This window comes from Leptodactylus fuscus, chromosome 6 (genome assembly GCF_031893055.1).
Source record: "Leptodactylus fuscus isolate aLepFus1 chromosome 6, aLepFus1.hap2, whole genome shotgun sequence".
NCBI classification, from domain to species: domain Eukaryota; kingdom Metazoa; phylum Chordata; class Amphibia; order Anura; family Leptodactylidae; genus Leptodactylus; species Leptodactylus fuscus.
This window is the reverse complement of record NC_134270.1, coordinates 87,066,413-87,086,637: the sequence shown is the minus strand read 5'-3', so window position 1 is coordinate 87,086,637 and position 20,225 is coordinate 87,066,413. Positions and strand designations below refer to the sequence as shown.

The 20,225-nt window shown below is 43.9% G+C and overlaps 1 protein-coding gene across 2 annotated transcripts in view; it reads right to left on the bottom strand.

Annotated features, from left to right (window-relative positions):
* Positions 1-20,225, bottom strand: part of CA11 (carbonic anhydrase 11) — a 535,579-nt gene that overhangs the window by 169,244 nt on the left and 346,110 nt on the right. For both annotated transcript variants that reach the window (XM_075276799.1, XM_075276801.1), the window contains exon 3: positions 5,297-5,439. In XM_075276799.1, coding sequence (XP_075132900.1) covers positions 5,297-5,439 — 143 coding nt within the window. The remainder of the gene's footprint in view (positions 1-5,296; positions 5,440-20,225) is intronic.

The window sequence follows — 20,225 nt, the reverse complement described above, 5'->3', positions numbered from 1 at the left end:
CGGGTCAGTGTCCTCATCATTCACCACTTCCTCTTCCAACTCCTGTCTCATCTCCTCCTCCCGCACAATGCGCCGGTCAACTGGATGCCCTGACGGCAACTGCGTCACATCATCGTCGATGAGGGTGGGTTGCTGGTCATCCACCACCAAATCGAACGGAGATGGAGGAGACTCTAGTGTTTGAGCATCTGGATACAGATGCTCCTCTGTTAGGTTCGTGGAATCGTGACGTGGAGAGGCAGGTTGAGGGACAATGAAAGGAGCGGAGAACAGCTCTGGGGAGCAGGGACAGTTTGGGTTATTGTTCTGTAAAGCTTCGGAATTTTGGGAGGAAGGAAGACAAGACTGTTGGGTAATAGGAGGAGAGGAGGCAGAGTCTGACTGGCTGCTGGACAATGTGCTGTAAGCGTTCTCTGACAGCCATTGCAAGACCTGTTCCTGGTTCTCGGGCCTACTAAGGTTTGTACCCTGCAGTTTAGTTAATGTGGCAAGCAACCCTGGCACTGTGGAGTGGCGCAATGCTTGCTGCCCCACAGGAGTAGGCACGGGACGCCCTGTGGCTTCACTGCTACCTTGCTCCCCAGAACCATTCCCCCGACCTCGCCCACGGCCTCGTCCACGTCCCTTTCCGGGAGCCTTGCGCATTTTGAATTCCTAGTTAGAAATTGGCACTGTATACCAGTAGTAAAAATTGTGGGTGCACGTAACCCCAATATATTCTTTGAATTCCCAGTCAGACACTGGCACTATATGGCAGTAGCAAGAAATGAGGGTATTTGTATTCCCAATATACTCTTTGAATTCCCAGTCAGACAATGGCACTGTATACCAGTAGTAAAAATTGTGGGTGCACGTAACCCCAATATATTCTTTGAATTCCCAGTCAGAAACTGGCACTATATGGCAGTAGCAAGAAATGAGGGTATTTGTATTCCCAATATACTCTTTGAATTCCCAGTCAGACAATGGCACTGTATACCAGTAGTAAAAATTGTGGGTGCACGTAACCCCAATATATTCTTTGAATTCCCAGTCAGACACTGGCACTATATGGCAGTAGCAAGAAATGAGGGTATTTGTATTCCCAATATACTCTTTGAATTCCCAGTCAGACAATGGCACTGTATACCAGTAGTAAAAATTGTGGGTGCACGTAACCCCAATATATTCTTTGAATTCCCAGTCAGAAACTGGCACTATATGGCAGTAGCAAGAAATGAGGGTATTTGTATTCCCAATATACTCTTTGAATTCCCAGTCAGACAATGGCACTGTATACCAGTAGTAAAAATTGTGGGTGCACGTAACCCCAATATATTCTTTGAATTCCCAGTCAGACACTGGCACTATATGGCAGTAGCAAGAAATGAGGGTATTTGTATTCCCAATATACTCTTTGAATTCCCAGTCAGACAATGGCACTGTATACCAGTAGTAAAAATTGTGGGTGCACGTAACCCCAATATATTCTTTGAATTCCCAGTCAGAAACTGGCACTATATGGCAGTAGCAAGAAATGAGGGTATTTGTATTCCCAATATACTCTTTGAATTCCCAGTCAGACAATGGCACTGTATACCAGTAGTAAAAATTGTGGGTGCACGTAACCCCAATATATTCTTTGAATTCCCAGTCAGACACTGGCACTATATGGCAGTAGCAAGAAATGAGGGTATTTGTATTCCCAATATACTCTTTGAATTCCCAGTCAGACAATGGCACTGTATACCAGTAGTAAAAATTGTGGGTGCACGTAACCCCAATATATTCTTTGAATTACCAGTCAGAAACTGGCACTATATGGCAGTAGCAAGAAATGAGGGTATTTATAACCCCAATATATTCTTTGAATTCCCAGTCAGACAATGGCACTGTATACCAGTAGTAAAAATTGTGGGTGCACGTAACCCCAATATATTCTTTGAATTCCCAGTCAGAAACTGGCACTATATGGCAGTAGCAAGAAATGAGGGTATTTATAACCCCAATATATTCTTTGAATTCCCAGTCAGACAATGGCACTGTATACCAGTAGTAAAAATTGTGGGTGCACGTAACCCCAATATATTCTTTGAATTCCCAGTCAGAAACTGGCACTATATGGCAGTAGCAAGAAATGAGGGTATTTGTATTCCCAATATACTCTTTGAATTCCCAGTCAGACAATGGCACTGTATACCAGTAGTAAAAATTGTGGGTGCACGTAACCCCAATATATTCTTTGAATTCCCAGTCAGACACTGGCACTATATGGCAGTAGCAAGAAATGAGGGTATTTGTATTCCCAATATACTCTTTGAATTCCCAGTCAGACAATGGCACTGTATACCAGTAGTAAAAATTGTGGGTGCACGTAACCCCAATATATTCTTTGAATTCCCAGTCAGAAACTGGCACTATATGGCAGTAGCAAGAAATGAGGGTATTTGTATTCCCAATATACTCTTTGAATTCCCAGTCAGACAATGGCACTGTATACCAGTAGTAAAAATTGTGGGTGCACGTAACCCCAATATATTCTTTGAATTCCCAGTCAGACACTGGCACTATATGGCAGTAGCAAGAAATGAGGGTATTTGTATTCCCAATATACTCTTTGAATTCCCAGTCAGACAATGGCACTGTATACCAGTAGTAAAAATTGTGGGTGCACGTAACCCCAATATATTCTTTGAATTACCAGTCAGAAACTGGCACTATATGGCAGTAGCAAGAAATGAGGGTATTTATAACCCCAATATATTCTTTGAATTCCCAGTCAGACAATGGCACTGTATACCAGTAGTAAAAATTGTGGGTGCACGTAACCCCAATATATTCTTTGAATTCCCAGTCAGAAACTGGCACTATATGGCAGTAGCAAGAAATGAGGGTATTTATAACCCCAATATATTCTTTGAATTCCCAGTCAGACAATGGCACTGTATACCAGTAGTAAAAATTGTGGGTGCACGTAACCCCAATATATTCTTTGAATTCCCAGTCAGAAACTGGCACTATATGGCAGTAGCAAGAAATGAGGGTATTTGTATTCCCAATATACTCTTTGAATTCCCAGTCAGACAATGGCACTGTATACCAGTAGTAAAAATTGTGGGTGCACGTAACCCCAATATATTCTTTGAATTCCCAGTCAGACACTGGCACTATATGGCAGTAGCAAGAAATGAGGGTATTTGTATTCCCAATATACTCTTTGAATTCCCAGTCAGACAATGGCACTGTATACCAGTAGTAAAAATTGTGGGTGCACGTAACCCCAATATATTCTTTGAATTCCCAGTCAGAAACTGGCACTATATGGCAGTAGCAAGAAATGAGGGTATTTGTATTCCCAATATACTCTTTGAATTCCCAGTCAGACAATGGCACTGTATACCAGTAGTAAAAATTGTGGGTGCACGTAACCCCAATATATTCTTTGAATTCCCAGTCAGACACTGGCACTATATGGCAGTAGCAAGAAATGAGGGTATTTGTATTCCCAATATATTCTTTGAATTCCCAGTCAGACAATGGCACTGTATACCAGTAGTAAAAATTGTGGGTGCACGTAACCCCAATATATTCTTTGAATTACCAGTCAGAAACTGGCACTATATGGCAGTAGCAAGAAATGAGGGTATTTGTATTCCCAATATATTCTTTGAATTCCCAGTCAGACAATGGCACTGTATACCAGTAGTAAAAATTGTGGGTGTATATAGCCCCAATTCTATTGCTAGGGGACTTGCAGGGTATTTCTGGGGTGAAGGTGGGGGGGCACACCGTTGGAACGGGTATCGGGGTATATATCGGGTATACGGGAATACACTGACAGTGTATTCCATTCAGGATCCTGGGAAAGCTGGGTTGCGGCGATTGAGCCCGTCAGTGCCACGTTACACTGACAAGCTTCTCCCTGGAATTTAGCTCTTACAAGAGCTGTTGGTTGTCTTCTCCTTCCTATCCTAGCCTGTCCCTGCCTACCCAGAATCTAAGCCCTAGCTAGCTGGACGGAAACCTCCGTCCTCGGTGAATTGCAAGCTCAGAATGACGCGAAGCTGGGCGTCGCTGTTCTTTTAAATTAGAGGTCACATGTTTTCGGCAGCCAATGGGTTTTGCCTACTTTTTTCAACGTCACCGGTGTCGTAGTTCCTGTCCCACCTACCCAGCGCTGTTATTGGAGCAAAAAAGGCGCCAGGGAAGGTGGGAGGGGAATCGAGTAATGGCGCACTTTACCACGCGGTGTTCGATTCGATTCGAACATGCCGAACAGCCTAATATCCGATCGAACATGAGTTCGATAGAACACTGTTCGCTCATCTCTAGTTATCTTCACTATTTTGTCCTCATTCCTCAAGTTTGGAAGCATGTATGGGTTCATTGGCCATTTGGAAGACCAACACACCCAAGTTTTAACTTGCTTTCTGATGTCTTGAGATACTACTTCAATATCTACACGTAATTGTCTTTCCTCATAAAACTTTTCTGTGAAGTACAGCAGTCTCTTCTACAACAAAGCAACCCTACAACATACTCTTAGGCTATCCACCTCTAGGCCTGCGCTGTAGAGGTGGATTGTCAGCTGCAGAGAACAAAGCAGCGCACATATTATTGCACATGCCACAATCAGAAAAGAGGGAGGAGTCATCACACAGAAGGAAAGTCTGGAAGGAAGAGAGGTCAGTATGATCGTGTGGAGGTGGGGGAGTAGTACTGACGTTCCATTTCTGGAAACAGGGATGTTATATTTTTTATAAAATATATTTTTTGTTATTATATTTTAACAGGGATATACATTTTTGCTAAATTACGTAATTTAGAAAGTAGGCAGGGGGGTGGTATTTAGATTAGTGTAGGAATTAGCTTCTATATCGGACAACCCCTGTAAGGCTAAGGCCCCACATTACTGAAAAAGTGTTATTTGTTGCAGTTTTTGCAGCATTTTTTGAGCCAAAGTCAAGACTGAAAGGAAACGTCTAAATGCTTCCTTTTATACCTTCCATTACTTTTCAAGCCATCTATTATACAAGATGAAACTTAGCATATAGCACTTTTATATAAATTATACAATATTTAAAACACTAAATATTTTCAGAAGTAAAGCAGATGTATTTTAATGCACATATCCCCATCACAAGCCTGTCATTATATCAGATGCTACAGGGTATTCAAAATGATTCTGGCTATGTATGAAGCTATGAGAGTAGGAATATATATTACATTCCAAATAGCCCCATTAGATCATAGAAAATACTGTTTTAATGTTATTGAACACACCAAATTACAAAAGACAAACAACAGAGCAAAATACCTTCTTTTCTTCCAAATTTAACCTGAGTGGTGGCAAAAAGGGGTCAAATATTATTTGGCTGGTGTTAATATTGATAGGCGATTGTCTCTTGCCGATGGTACATAAATTCCAAGCAGAGTTCACCAGGCCCCAAAATGCAGGACCTGCAATACAGTTATAAATAAAAGTTATATTACAAATGTTACAGTAAAATTACTATGAATAATATTTAAACCACATTTTTTCATTTTATTTTTAAAAGAAAGAATTACAGTTATTTAATAGCAGTCAGTATAGCTATTTCCAGAAGCATTATTTAAAGTCTCTTTTTTTTTTTTTTCAGATGAATGGTTCAGGTGAATATAACAGGCTGCTTCTCTCTTCGGTCATCAGAATCTACCATGCTTGACAAGAAGCTCAAGAGATCTGTCTACACTAAAAACAGACTACTGTTTGAACAATCTATGAAGTGAAAGGTGAAAGAATGAATGAAAAATCAGACAAATGTTGCAGTTTGCTATAGCAGCTTGTGCCAAAGATGGGCCAACCACAAAGATTCTTGTCATCCTGTGTTTGGACAAACTGAACCCACTTTGGTTTTCTATAGATAAATACTTGTTAAGGGGTAAACCACTATTCGACTCAGGAGGGTCACCAAGTCCACTATGACACCTCAGCAAATGATGACAACACCTCTGGAATGCAACTGGGGCAGCATGCCTGGGGGCATCTAACAAGCCCAAGTCATAGTTTTACCCCACTATCACAGATCATCAACTACACACTTTCCACACTCCATACAACCTCTATGGAAACTGGAAAACTACTTGGAAACCTTCCTTCCTCCCCAATTGTATGGACATAAACCCACATTTTAAGCTAAAGAAAGATTAGCAGGTGTTCCTCACAATTCCTGATATGACAGATGCGTTTAGCAGGGTACAACACAGACCAGGCCCAGGGGCCACACGGTGGCTCAGTGGTTAGCACTGCAGCCTTGCAGCGCTGGAGTCCTGGTGTTCAACCCCCGCCAAGGGCATAAAACCATCCGCAAGGAGTTTGTATGTTCCCCCGTGTTTGCATGGACTTCCATCCCATATTCCAAAAAGGACATACTGATAGGGAAAATGTACATTGTGAGCTCTATCAATCTACATAAAAAAAAAAACAAAAACAAAAAAAAACACAGACCAGGCCTGAGCACCAGGAACAGGTGTTACAATGGCTAGTGGAAAATGCTTACAGCTCCTTATCCACCAGCCAGTCAGCCACTACCTCATGTCCTCTTCGTTGCCAAGAGTCTGGTCCACCTTTCTCCCAACATGCCCAATCTTGTCAAGACAGTCATCCCCCATTTCCCCCCTTCCAGGAGAGGTTTTCAGGTCCTTTAACTGTCCCTCACTCTGTCCAACCACTTCACCAATCCCAGGATCTACCAGACAACCTTGTGTGTCCTGATGTCCAAACACTGGAGCATCTGCCATTTCCTGCCAATTTTTTGGTTGTGGACCCACAACCAGAGATTCTCGGCCTCAGTGTTGATGATGAGACACAGTTGCCATCAGGGCAGGCTGTGGTGATGTGTGGTTTGCAGTAAGAGGAGAGTGAGCAATTGGAAGAGGAGGTGGTGGACGACGAGGCCACCAACCCAACCTGGACAGGGGTGATGTCTAGCGGGGAAAACAGTGTTGATGTGGAGGCAAGCTAAGCAGGAAAAAAGGGGGCTAGAGGCAGAGGCATGGACAGGGGTGATGTCTAGTGGGGAAAGCAGCGTTGATATTGAGGCAAGCTGAGCAGGAAAAAAGGGGGCTAGAGGCATGGACATGGGTGATAGCTAGCAGGGAAAGCAGCGTTGATATTGAGGCAAGCTAAGCAGGAAAAAAGGGGGCTAGAGGCAGAGGCATGGACAGGGGTTATGTCTACGGGGGGAAAAGCAGTGTAGATGTGGAGGGAAGTGCAGCACCAAAGAGGGTGGCTAGAGGCAGAGGCATGTCCAGAGGCACAGGACAGCTGAATCCCAGAAGCCAGGCCAGAGGTAGCAAGGCCCAAGATGTTCCCTCTTCTAGCCACCCGAGAGAAACCACCAGTCTGGACACCTCAACATCTGCCTCTGACACTTTGGAGAGTTCACCCTTATCTGCACCTTTTCCTGCCTCTGCTCCTCTTGCCTGCACCATCATGCGCCTCTTCCCAGCAACTTCCCATCTCCCAAGGCCTGTAATCGCAGGCAGAAGTACAGCGCAACCCACCCACATGCCCAAGGCTTCAACGGGCTCATCTTAAAACTGCTGGCGCCTGTGGTAAGGGACACAGCTTCTCTGTAAAGACAGGCCGGGTGAATGTAGTTGTGGATGGGCCCGGGATGCAAACTGGGGTGGCCTATCTCCTCTCCTAGCCCAAAATTCATGGCAGGGGTTGACTGAAAGCCTTCTCCTACACTGCAACCTCGACCACACCTGCGACCTGTATGTGCTTCAGCATTGGGGTGTGGAGACAACAGCAGGTCATGCTCAAGCTCCTCAGCTTGGCCAACAGAAAACACACTTCCCCCGAGGTTAGGGATGCCATCCTTGATGCGACGGCAATGTGGTTTTCGCTGCCGCACCTGGGCCCAGGCATGTTTGTGTATGTGATAATGGCCGGAACCTGGTAGCAGATCTGGAGCTTGCCAGACTCAAACACGGTCCACACATGGTCCCCTTTTTCAGCTAGTTGGTGCAATGGTTTTTTGAAACCTACACCATTGTGCCTGATATACTGGTAAAAGTGCAGCCATTTTCCTAAGTGAAAAGTAGCCTCTGCTAGGCTGAAAACATTCAGAGCACACTCCTGTCATCTTCGCACCGTTGGCTGTTGGAGAAAGACGAGGGGGGTGAAGTGGCATTTCATGACACTGTCCCACCCGTGGCTTGAGGGGGAAGTTCAGTGTATCCCATTGCTTCAGTACGGATGGTGTGAAGGGGAGTGGGAAGTGGAGGAAATGGAGAGTGACCCTTCCAGTTGGGGGCAGTAAAGTCATGCCAAGTAACACTCTGGCACACATGGCTGACTTCATGTGGGGTTGCTTTTCAAGAGACTTCACATCATGGAGAGCAAATAATACTAGATTTTTGCAAGCCTCGACCCCGGCATAAGTAAAAATGATTGGCACAAGCAACTGGTGCAGAGTATGATGGAAATGTTTCCGTAAACCCTCTTGGGCTGCAGAGAGGAGATTTCCTCCATGAGACTCACAACTGCCATCCGGTGCACAACTACCAGGGGAACACTGTACATGGTCTGGTACACGTTAATGAAACACCAAAACCAAACTACTGCCAGTTAGGGGCCTAGTGTCATCATGATGGAAAAGTATAAGCACATGTTGCGTGAGTACCTGGCCAACCACAGCCCTGTCCTCTCCGATCCCTCTGCAAATTACACTTATTGGGTGTAGAAGTTGGACCTGTGGCCCTTGCGTTGAGCGTACATAACTTGAAAATTAATGTGTATCCCAGGGCCACACTGTGGCTCAGTGGTTAACACTGCAGCCTTGCAGTACTGGAGTCCTGGTGTTCAAATCCCGCCAAGGGCAAAAAAAAAACATCTGTAAGGAGTTTGTATGTTATCCCCGTGTTTGCATGGATTTCCATCCCATATTAAAAAAAGACATACTGACAGAAAAAAATGTACATTGGGAGCTCTATGTGGGGCTCATAATCTTCATTAAAAAAAAATTATTAATGTGTATATCACTAATTTATGGTGGGTACACACCCTTAAAACCTGTATTAAGCGTATATAGCCTGACAATTGCTGTGTATCCCAGTTAGGTTTTATGGGTATACACCGTTGAAAGCTGGGTTTTGGGTACATAGCCTGACTATTGCTGTGTGTCCCACTTCAGCATTTGTGGGTACACACCGTGGCAGGCTGTGTTATTCGTATATGGCCTGACAATTGGTCTGTATCCCAGTTAGGTTTTGTGGGTACACACCGTGGAATGCTGAGTTTAGCGTACATAGGCTGACTATTGCTGTATGTCCCACTTTTGCATTTGTGGGTACACGCCGTGGCAGGCTGTGTTGGTCGTATATGGCCTGACAATTGGTGTCTATCCCTTTTAGCGTTTGTGGGTTCACACCATAGAATGCTGGGTTTAGCGTACATAGCCTGACTATTGCTGTGTATAGCATTTAGTTTTGGGGGGTTAAACACCATGCAAAGCTGTGTTTGGCTTATATAGCCTGACAATTAATGTGTATCCCACTTAGTGTTGGTGGGGTACACACTGTGACAACCTGGATTATGTGTATATAGCCTGAGAATTATAATGTATATCCCACTGTTTTTTTGTGGGTACACACCATTACAACCTGGATTAAGTGCATATAGTGTATAGCCAGTGGCGTAACTACCGTGCTACTGCTGCGTTTTTTTTTTTTTAAATAGGCAGTTACGGGCCCTATTCACTTGCCGATCCTGGCTGGGCCGGGATCGGCAAGTGACACCGCGGGCCCCACAGGGGCTATCATTATACTCTGGGGTCTTTGCAGACCCCCGAGTATAATGACCGGCGGATCGGGAGAGGTAATAAACATAAAAAACTGTTACTTACCTCTCCGCGATCCTGCCAGGCCTCCGTCCTACTGTTTTCTGACGTCTATGATGTCACATGAACCCGGCATGCTTCCCGGGTCATGTGACGTCCGACGTCATTAACGAAGGACGCGAGCGCTGGTCAGCACAGGAGGACAGCACAGCACAGGAGCCGGGGAACAGGTAAGAAGCAACAGTGTTTTTTTTTTTTTAATGTTTTTATTCCTCGGGTCTCCGATTATTATACTCTGGGGTCTGAAAAGCCCCCAGAGTATAATAATTGTTTATGGGTGTCCACAGAGGGACACTATTGGGGTTAATACTATGTGCAGGGGCCACTATTGGGGTTAATACTGTGTGCAGGGGCTACTATTGGGGTTAATACTGTGTGCAGGGGCCACTATTGGGGTTAATACTGTGTGCAGGGGCCACTATTGGGGTTAATACTGTGTGCAGGGGCCACTATTGGGGTTAATACTGTGTGCAGGGGCCACTATTGGGGTTAATACTGTGTGCAGGAGCCACTATTGGGGTTGATACTGTGTGCAGGGGCCACTATTGGGGTTAATACTGTGTGCAGGGGCCACTATTGGGGTTAATACTGTGTGCAGGGGCCAGTAAGGGACATAATAGAGTGCGGATGAGGGGGTCGGTCGAGGTCTTCGGCATCAGTTGGGATGGGGGGGCCATGTCAAAAGTTCGCCACGGGGCCCCGCCATTCCTAGTTACGCCACTGTGTATAGCATATAGTGTATATGGGCTGAGAATTTCAGTGTATACCCCTTAGTTTCGGGGGAGGGCGGACACACTGTTGAAACCAAGATTAAGCGTGTATAGTGTATATGGGCTGAGAATTTCAGTGTATACCCCTTAGTTCTGGGGGGGACACTGTTGAAACCTGGATTAAGCATATATAGGGTATATGGGCATACAATTTCAGTGTATCCCACTTAGTATAATCCCCACTGCGGAAAGCTGAGTTGCGCGGATACAGCCTGGCTTAATTGCTGTGAATCCCACTTTGGCGTTTGTGGGTAGACACTGTGCCAAGCTTGTTTGAGCTTCTGCCTTTAGTGTAGCTCTTAAAAGAGCTGTTGTGGTTCTTCTTCTTTGCTATTTCTGCCTAGCAGAATCTAAAAGCTATCTAGCCCTCAGCAGATCTCTAAGTGAAAGCTGAGAATGAATCGAAGATGGCCGCCGCTGTTCTTATGAATCAGAGGTCACATGTCCTCGGCAGCCAATGGCTTTTATTTTTTTTCAATGCCTCCGTTGTCGTAGTTCCTGTCCCACCTCCACTGTGCTGTTATTGGTGCAGAAAAAGCGCCAGGGAAGGTGGGAGGGGAATTGAATTTTAAGTGCATTTGCCACGCGGTGTTCATATCGAATTGAACATGGCGAACAGCGTGCTGTCCGATCGGACATGTACTCGATAGAGCACTGTTCACTCATCTCTAGTAATGATTAAAAAGATACTATTGCTTTGTCAGTAAATATTTTATTGCGAAACTCTTTAAATGGTGCCAATTCAAACCATCTCACAAATGTCATTTGGATGTTTGCCATGTTTAATATCACCAAGATCAATCATAATAAAGAGTTTCACTACAACATACAGTTACATACATAACAAAAGCTTTTTTTCGTATAAAGAATTTAATGCCAAAACCACCAACTATGTGTATATTAATAAGGCATCAAGTGTAGAAATGTATGACCTGCTGGGTTTGAGCTTACCATATGCTGTGCATGATGATAAATTAACAAGTACAACATATGCAAGACAGACATTTTTGACAAACAACAATTGGATGTGAAATTGCATGGATAGCAGATGCAGCACTAATAATACCTAAAAATATCACTAATGTCTATACTAATAGAATTAGCAGATATTAATAACACATTTTATGTGAACAACATAGCCTACATTCCATTGGAATAATGTAATAATTTACATTCATTTTGATGTGATACATTGAACATATGTTTGTTTCCCTCTGATGTATTTTATGCGCTATGTTATAATTAATACTTAATCTTAAAATATGTGTCTAACTGTTCTTTTAGTAAAGTAAGGTGTTGCATTTGAGAAACTGCTTGACATCAGAAGAGAATTTATCACAAAATATCCATATTTTTTAACAATATAATTTGTTTGATACTTCCATTCTTGCACTACCTATCCTTTCATTTTATTTTTTGTTTAGTTTATTAACACTGTGTTATAATATAATATAGTATAGTAACACTGTGGTATAGTATAGTAAGATCGGGGGATAGTAACACTCCTTAGGGAGAGTCTGCACCTTCACAGGCGTATGGAGACTTACAAGCCATTCCTGCTCCACTGGGGGTTATGGGAAATATAGTAACACTGTGTTATAGTATAATATAGTATAGTAACACTGTGTCATAGTCAGTGGCGTAACTAGGAATGGCGGGGCCCCGTGGCAAACTTTTTACATGCCCCCCCCGATCGACACCAAAAAACTCAACCAACTGACCCTCACGCATTTTTGCGCACACTATAATGCCCCATAGTGGCCCCTGCACACAGTATTATCCCCCATAGTGGCCCCTGCACACAGTATTATGCTCCATATTGGCCCTTGCACACACTATTATTCCCCATAGTGGCCCCTGCACTCAGTATTATTCCCCATAGTGGCCCCTGCACACAGTATTATGCTCCATTGTGGACACCCACGAACAATTGTTATACTCTTTTCATTTTTGTGCAAAAATTACATTTATGTTTTGAAGTAATTAATCCTATTAATATTATAAATGTGAAAGTTTGTGAGTTTGTGGGTTTGTGGGTTTGTGTGTTTGGATGTTTGCATGTTCGAATGTTTGTTCCTCAATCACGGAAAAACCGCTCCACCGATTTGGCTGAAATTTTCCACAAACATAGTTAATACACCCGATTAAACAATAGGCTACTTTTCGTCACAATAGCGCACATGCTTTTGTGCCAGGACCCCCACAAAACCCAAACTCACACCACCATCTCTGCAATCTCACACACTTTGGACCATAGCAAGCCACAAAATTCACATTCCCCTCTACAGCTTAGCCCCTAACCCCACACAATCACACATACATATACTTTACCACTTTGCCCCTCACCTTAACGATACTCCAGGAGTCTCTCTTTAACACTCCGGAGCAGCCATGTTTGCTGACCCCCACCGCTGTGACAATCCGCGGCACCGCCCACCCATGTCAATACCCCTAGGGGGTCTAATAAATGCAAAAAAAAAAGTTTAAAAAAAATATTTAAAAAAAAAAAAAAAAAAAGGATTAAAAATTCAAATCACCCCCCTTTCCCTAGAACACATATAAAAGTAGTTAAAAACTGTGAAAAACATACGTTAGGTATCCCCACGTCCGAAATCACCCGCTCTACAAAGCTATACAAATATTTTTCCTGTTCGGTAAACGCCGTAACGGGAAAAATGGTCAAAAGTGCCAAACCGCCATTTTTTGACTGTTTTGATTCTGATAAAAATTTGAATAAAAAGTGATCAAAGCAATAACATTTCCCGAAAATGGTAGAACTACAAAGTACACCCAGTCCTGCAAAAAAAGCCGCCCTATACATCCCCGTACACGCACGTATAAAAAAGTTACGGCTGTCAGAATATGACGACTTTTCAAAAAATAATTTTTTAACACAGTTTTGGATTTTTTTTAAGGGGTCAAAATGTAAATAAAACCATATAAATTTGGTATCCCCGGAATCATAACGAAACACAGAGTACAGGGGACATGTCGTTTTGGTTGCACAGTGAACGCTGTAAAACCAAAGCCCGTAAGAAAGTCGCAGAAATGCATTTTTTCTTCAAATCCACCCCATTCTGAATTTTTTCCCTGCTTCCCAGTACATTATATAGAATAAATAATGGTGGCATCATGAAGAAAAATTTGTCCCAGGAGAAATTAAGACCTCATATGGCTCTGGGAGCGGAGAAATAAAAAAGTTATGAGGTTTAGAAGGAGGGGAGTCAAAAACGAAAATCAAAAAATGCCATCGGCGGGAAAGGGTTAACTTTAAATACTTCTGTCCCAAAGTCACTATGTAAAGTTTCTCACAACACCATATAGCAGCTCAAATACAAATTAACTTCAACACAAAAGTCTCACGTATTCTCTGAATTACAAACTACTAAAATTACTAAAAACAAGATACAAAGTTACATGTCATATCCCATACCTTATACACAGTACAAAAACCTTACCCACGCCTGTATACACCCACTTCTACAATCACCGCAGACGAAGTCGCGGGTACCAGCTAGTTGAAATATAAAATTTAAGATCATGGATATTTCAAGAATGGCGGGTGATAGAGAAAAACGGTTTGTATATTCAAAATCAGCATCAGAATTGACTAAGATCGATTATTGCATACCAAGATATCTGCGGAACTATTTTTTTTATTGTTTAGTGTAATCGGAGACCCAGAGGGATACAAACATAAAAAACCCGCTGTTACTTTACCTATCTCCCTGCATTTTCCAGGACGTCATGTGAACGGGTGGCGACGCATACGGACGAAGGTCCCAGTCATGTGACGTCATGCAAGTAGGCCCAAAGTAGGCTCAAAGCATGCCCGGAGAGGTAAGTGACACTGTTTTTTATGTTCAGTTACCTCTCCTAGGCCTCCAATCATTATACTCGGGGGTCTGAAAAGACAAAATAGTGCTTGCGGGGCCCGTGACGTCACTTACCGATCCCGGCCCCTGCAGCTTGTGGCAGCTGCTACCCCTGTAGTTACGCCATTGGTTATAGTATAATATAGTATAGTATAGTAACACTGTGTCATAGTATAGTATAATATAGCATAGTAACACTGTGTTATAGTATAGTCATTGGCTGGTGAAATAGTGGCAGCCATGTTTGTGTCTTTTGCGGCTGGGATAGATAGGGAGAGACATCGTGCTGGGGGTCAAAGAGAAATTTTAGCTTCTGCTAGGCAGGAAAGAGTTTGAATACAGCAACACTGCTTGATGAGTCTATAAACACCATCAGCTTATAGGCTCATCCTGCAGAAAGTTCTCAAAACCACTTTTATGGCTGAAATTCCAAAGCACTGGTATACAGTATATACCTGGGCTGAAGCAACAGAATGGTGCTGAGACTGTAAACACTGCTATGGCAAGTCACAAGTGAAAAGAGGGGTGAAAGAATTACGTCAAATACGTATTCAATCGAATATCAGGCCGTTTGAGGTATTCGATTACAATCGAATACAAGGCTGCAAACGCAGTAAAAATTTGTATCCTCTCCCACCTTCCCTGGCGCGTTTTTTTTTTCACCAATAACTGCGCAGGGCAGGTGGGACAGGAACTGCGACAATGGAGGGGGCCACACGGTGGCTCAGTGGTTAGCACTGCAGCCTTGCACCACTGGAGTCCTGGTGTTCAAATCCCACCAAGGGCATAAAACCATCTGCAAGGAGTTTGTATCTTCTCCCCGTGTTTGCATGGATTTCCAACCCATATTCCAAAATAAAAAAAACATACTGATAGGGAAAAATGTACATTGTGAGCTCTATGTGGGGCTCACAATCTACATTTAAAGAAAAAAAAAAAGGAACTGCGACAATGGAGGAAGTACATTGGCTGCCGAAATCAGGTGACCTCCAATTTAGACAAATGGTGTATAAATTGCGCCCTCTATTGGTGTGCATACTTGAGGCACTGGCATCCTAATTACATCATGGAAGTCAGATTTGCATATTCTTCCCATATTCCTTTGCAGTGGAGCGCTCATGGCTTAATAAGACTCCACACACCTATATGGTGGTCTCTCCCTATGGAGTGACGATATCCGCTTAACCCTGTCTAAGCCTCTCACCTCTGCCAGATCAGTCCTCTCTGCGCCAAGTTGACGAGATGCAAGTACATTGAAACAGCTGTCCTTGGCTGAGAAGACTTTCTTTTCTCCTTGCTCAATGTGGTACACACAAGGACACAGGACAGAGGTTGAGTCCACCTTAATCCATTTCAACTGGCTGCAAGTGTGATTTAGTTACTGCCACCACCTGTTAGGTGCCTCAGGTAAGTAACAGGTGCTGTTAATTACACAAATTAGAGAAGCCTCACATGATTTTTCAAACAGTGCCAATACTTTTGTCCAATCCCTTTTTTTATGTTTGCTGTGGAATTATATCCAATTTGGCTTTTTGACTATTCTTTTTGTGGTTTTCCATTGAAGACAAATTAAATGAAGATAATAATACCAAAGAATTTGTGATTGCAATCATTTTCTGGAAGAAAATGAGTATTATCTGACAGAATTGCAGGGGTTCCAATACTCTTGGCCAACACTGTACATACCAAATAAACCAGCCAACCAACCAACCAAAGTACGGCATCAAGATATGGACACTTTGTGACAGCAAAAGTTCAAACATTGTAAATGCTCAAGTGTATACAGGAAGAAACCCTGGAGAAAGAGCCTGCAAAAATCAGGGTATGCGAGTTGTTCTCAATTTGACTCATGGACTAAAAGGACAAAATGTCACATGTGACAACTTTTTCACATCCAACCAACTTGGCCAGATATTGTGAAAAAGACAACTTACCATGCTGGGTACTTGGGAAGAATATTCAGATCTGTCTCCCATGATGTTAATATAGGGAGAAAGTGCCTCAGTCATGCAGCCCACCAGGGTGCGCTCCCTTTATCATCATGCCCAACCTTCCCAGAGGCCTTTGCTGCAATGATGTGGGATTTTAACAAGTCAGTTTCTCAGCTGAGGACAGCTATTTCGATCTGTTTGGATCTCATCAGCCCGGCATAGCGAAGATTGATTTGGCAGAAGTGAGAGGCTTCTAGACCAGGTTAAGGGGATATTGTCACTCCTTAGGGAGAGACATCCATATAGGTGTGTGGAGACATATTAAGCCATTTCCGCTCCAATGTGAGGGATCATGGGAAGAATATGCCATTCTAATGAGCACAATGCACCATGCCAATGCAATAAATAATTAAGAAGACAGAATACGGACATGATATTAGATTATAATGCCACAAAAGAGGCAGTTGATACACTGGATCAAGCAATATCAACATACACATGCAAACACAAAACTAATCATTGGCCAATGTTAATATTTTACAACATTCTGGATGTTTCGGCATACAACGCATTTGTTTTATAGAGAGAAATCAACCCCAATTGGAACGGAAATAAGATACATAAAAGAAAATTTTTTATTTAAGAATTAGGAAAATCCCTAGTTAGGCCGTATATCAAAGCCAGAAAAGTAAAGCCCAGAAGTGAAGGAGCAGCAGCCATTGTAAAGAGTGTCCAGCAGCCATGGCCTCCACCAGCACAGCTACCAGCCAAAAAAGGCAGAGATGTAGCTTCTGTCCATCTTCTTGTGACAATAAAACAAATCTGACATGTGCTGGGTGTGCAAAATATCTATCTAAAGGACGTGTTTTATTATTCAATGTAAAAATGCGTGAACCTTTTTAGAAATAAAATAGAAAAACTGAAGTTTTCATTATTTTTCATTTGTTGTTTTATAATATGTGTAAGCCGATGGCTGGTCAGATAATCGAGGGGGTGTACATCTCACCCAGACTACTCAGGTGGGTGAAATAAGGAAACCCCAGGAATGTGTTCTCAGCAGACAACTTTCGTCTGCTGAGTATTTTGGTAAATGCTCAGTACTGGGCTGCATTTTTAGGAATGACAGGTAGGATTGGTAGTGGGACCTGTTATTCCACCCCCCTCCAGTCCACACTTTTGGGATGTTTCCGGCAGCGACTCAGCTGTAGAGAGTCTCCTCATCAAGGAGGCTTAAGAAGCCAGTTCCAGCAGCAACACTTTCGCAGGGTTTGGCTGGAAAGCTGACAGAGAGGTCATATTTTTGGGAGCTGTGTCCTGAATGATTCTACTGGCTTTTTGGATTTCTGTTATTCTAGGTGAGGTAACCTATTCTATGTTTAGTTAGCCTAGCCGGGCACGTATTTAATTTGTATTGTTTCCCTTTGTTGCTGCACTACCTTTTTGAGTGAAAATAAACTCTACCTTTGTTTTGGACTAAAAGAAACTGGACTTGTGTGTCTATGCCATCCCACCTAGCAACCCCAGACCCTGATATATGTTAATACAAAGTTATATTTAGTTAGATTTCATGTTATAATTAGAGATGAGCGAACACTAAAATGTTCGAGGTTCGAAATTCGATTCGAACAGCCGCTCACTGTTCGAGTGTTCGAATGGGTTTCGAACCCCATTATAGTCTATGGGGAACATAAACTCGTTAAGGGGGAAACCCAAATTCGTGTCTGGAGGGTCACCAAGTCCACTATGACACCCCAGGAAATGATACCAACACCCTGGAATGACACTGGGACAGCAGGGGAAGCATGTTTGGGGGCATAAAAGTCACTTTATTTCATGGAAATCCCTGTCAGTTTGCGATTTTCGCAAGCTAACTTTTCCCCATAGAAATGCATTGGCCAGTGCTGATTGGCCAGAGTACGGAACTCGACCAATCAGCGCTGTCTCTGCTGGAGGAGGCGGAGTCTAAGATCGCTCCACACCAGTCTCCATTCAGGTCCGACCTTAGACTCCGCCTCCTCCGGCAGAGCCAGCGCTGATTGGCCGAAGGCTGGCCAATGCATTCCTATGCGAATGCAGAGACTTAGCAGTGCTGAGTCAGTTTTGCTCAACTACACATCTGATGCACACTCGGCACTGCTACATCAGATGTAGCAATCTGATGTAGCAGAGCCGAGGGTGCACTAGAACCCCTGTGCAAACTCAGTTCACGCTAATAGAATGCATTGGCCAGCGCTGATTGGCCAATGCATTCTATTAGCCCGATGAAGTAGAGCTGAATGTGTGTGTTAAGCACACACATTCAGCACTGCTTCATCACGCCAATACAATGCATTAGCCAGTGCTGATTGGCCAGAGTACGGAATTCGGCCAATCAGCGCTGGCTCTGCTGGAGGAGGCGGAGTCTAAGGTCGGACCTGAATGGAGACTGGTGTGGAGCGATCTTAGACTCCGCCTCCTCCAGCAGAGCCAGCGCTGATTGGCCGAATTCCGTACTCTGGCCAATCAGCGCTGGCCAATGCATTCTATTAGCCCGATGAAGTAGAGCTGAATGTGTGTGCTAAGCACACACATTCAGCACTGCTTCATCACGCCAATACAATGCATTAGCCAGTGCTGATTGGCCAGAGTACGAAATTCGGCCAATCAGCGCTGGCTCTGCTGGAGGAGGCGGAGTCTAAGGTCGGACCTGAATGGAGACTGGTGTGGAGCGATCTTAGACTCCGCCTCCTCCAGCAGAGCCAGCGCTGATTGGCCGAATTCCGTACTCTGGCCAATCAGCGCTGGCCAATGCATTCTATTAGCCCGATGAAGTAGAGCTGAATGTGTGTGCTAAGCACACACATTCAGCACTGCTTCATCACGCCAATACAATGCATTAGCCAGTGCTGATTGGCCAGAGTACGGAATTCGGCCAATCAGCGCTGGCTCTGCTGGAGGAGGCGGAGTCTAAGGTCGGACCTGAATGGAGACTGGTGTGGAGCGATCTTAGACTCCGCCTCCTCCAGCAGAGCCAGCGCTGATTGGCCGAATTCCGTACTCTGGCCAATCAGCACTGGCTAATGCATTGTATTGGCGTGATGAAGCAGTGCTGAATGTGTGTGCTTAGCACACACATTCAGCTCTACTTCATCGGGCTAATAGAATGCATTGGCCAATCAGTGCTGGCCAATGCATTCTATTAGCTTGATGAAGCAGAGTGTGCACAAGGGTTCAAGCGCACCCTCGGCTCTGATGTAGCAGAGCCGAGGGTGCACAAGGGTTCAAGTGCACCCTCGGCTCTCCTACATCAGAGCCGAGGGTGCGCTTGAACCCTTGTGCAGCCTCAGCTCTGCTACATCAGAGCCGAGGGTGCGCTTGAACCCTTGTGCACACTCTGCTTCATCAAGCTAATAGAATGCATTGGCCAGCACTGATTGGCCAGAGTACGGAATTCGGCCAATCAGCGCTGGCCAATGCATCCCTATGGGAAAAAGTTTATATCACAAAAATCACAATTACACACCCGATAGAGCCCCAAAAAGTTATTTTTAATAACATTCCCCCCTAAATAAAGGTTATCCCTAGCTATCCCTGCCTGTACAGCTATCCCTGTCTCATAGTCACAAAGTTCACATTCTCATATGACCCGGATTTGAAATCCACTATTCGTCTAAAATGGAGGTCACCTGATTTCGGCAGCCAATGACTTTTTCCAATTTTTTTCAATGCCCCCAGTGTCGTAGTTCCTGTCCCACCTCCCCTGCGCTGTTATTGGTGCAAAAAAGGCGCCAGGGAAGGTGGGAG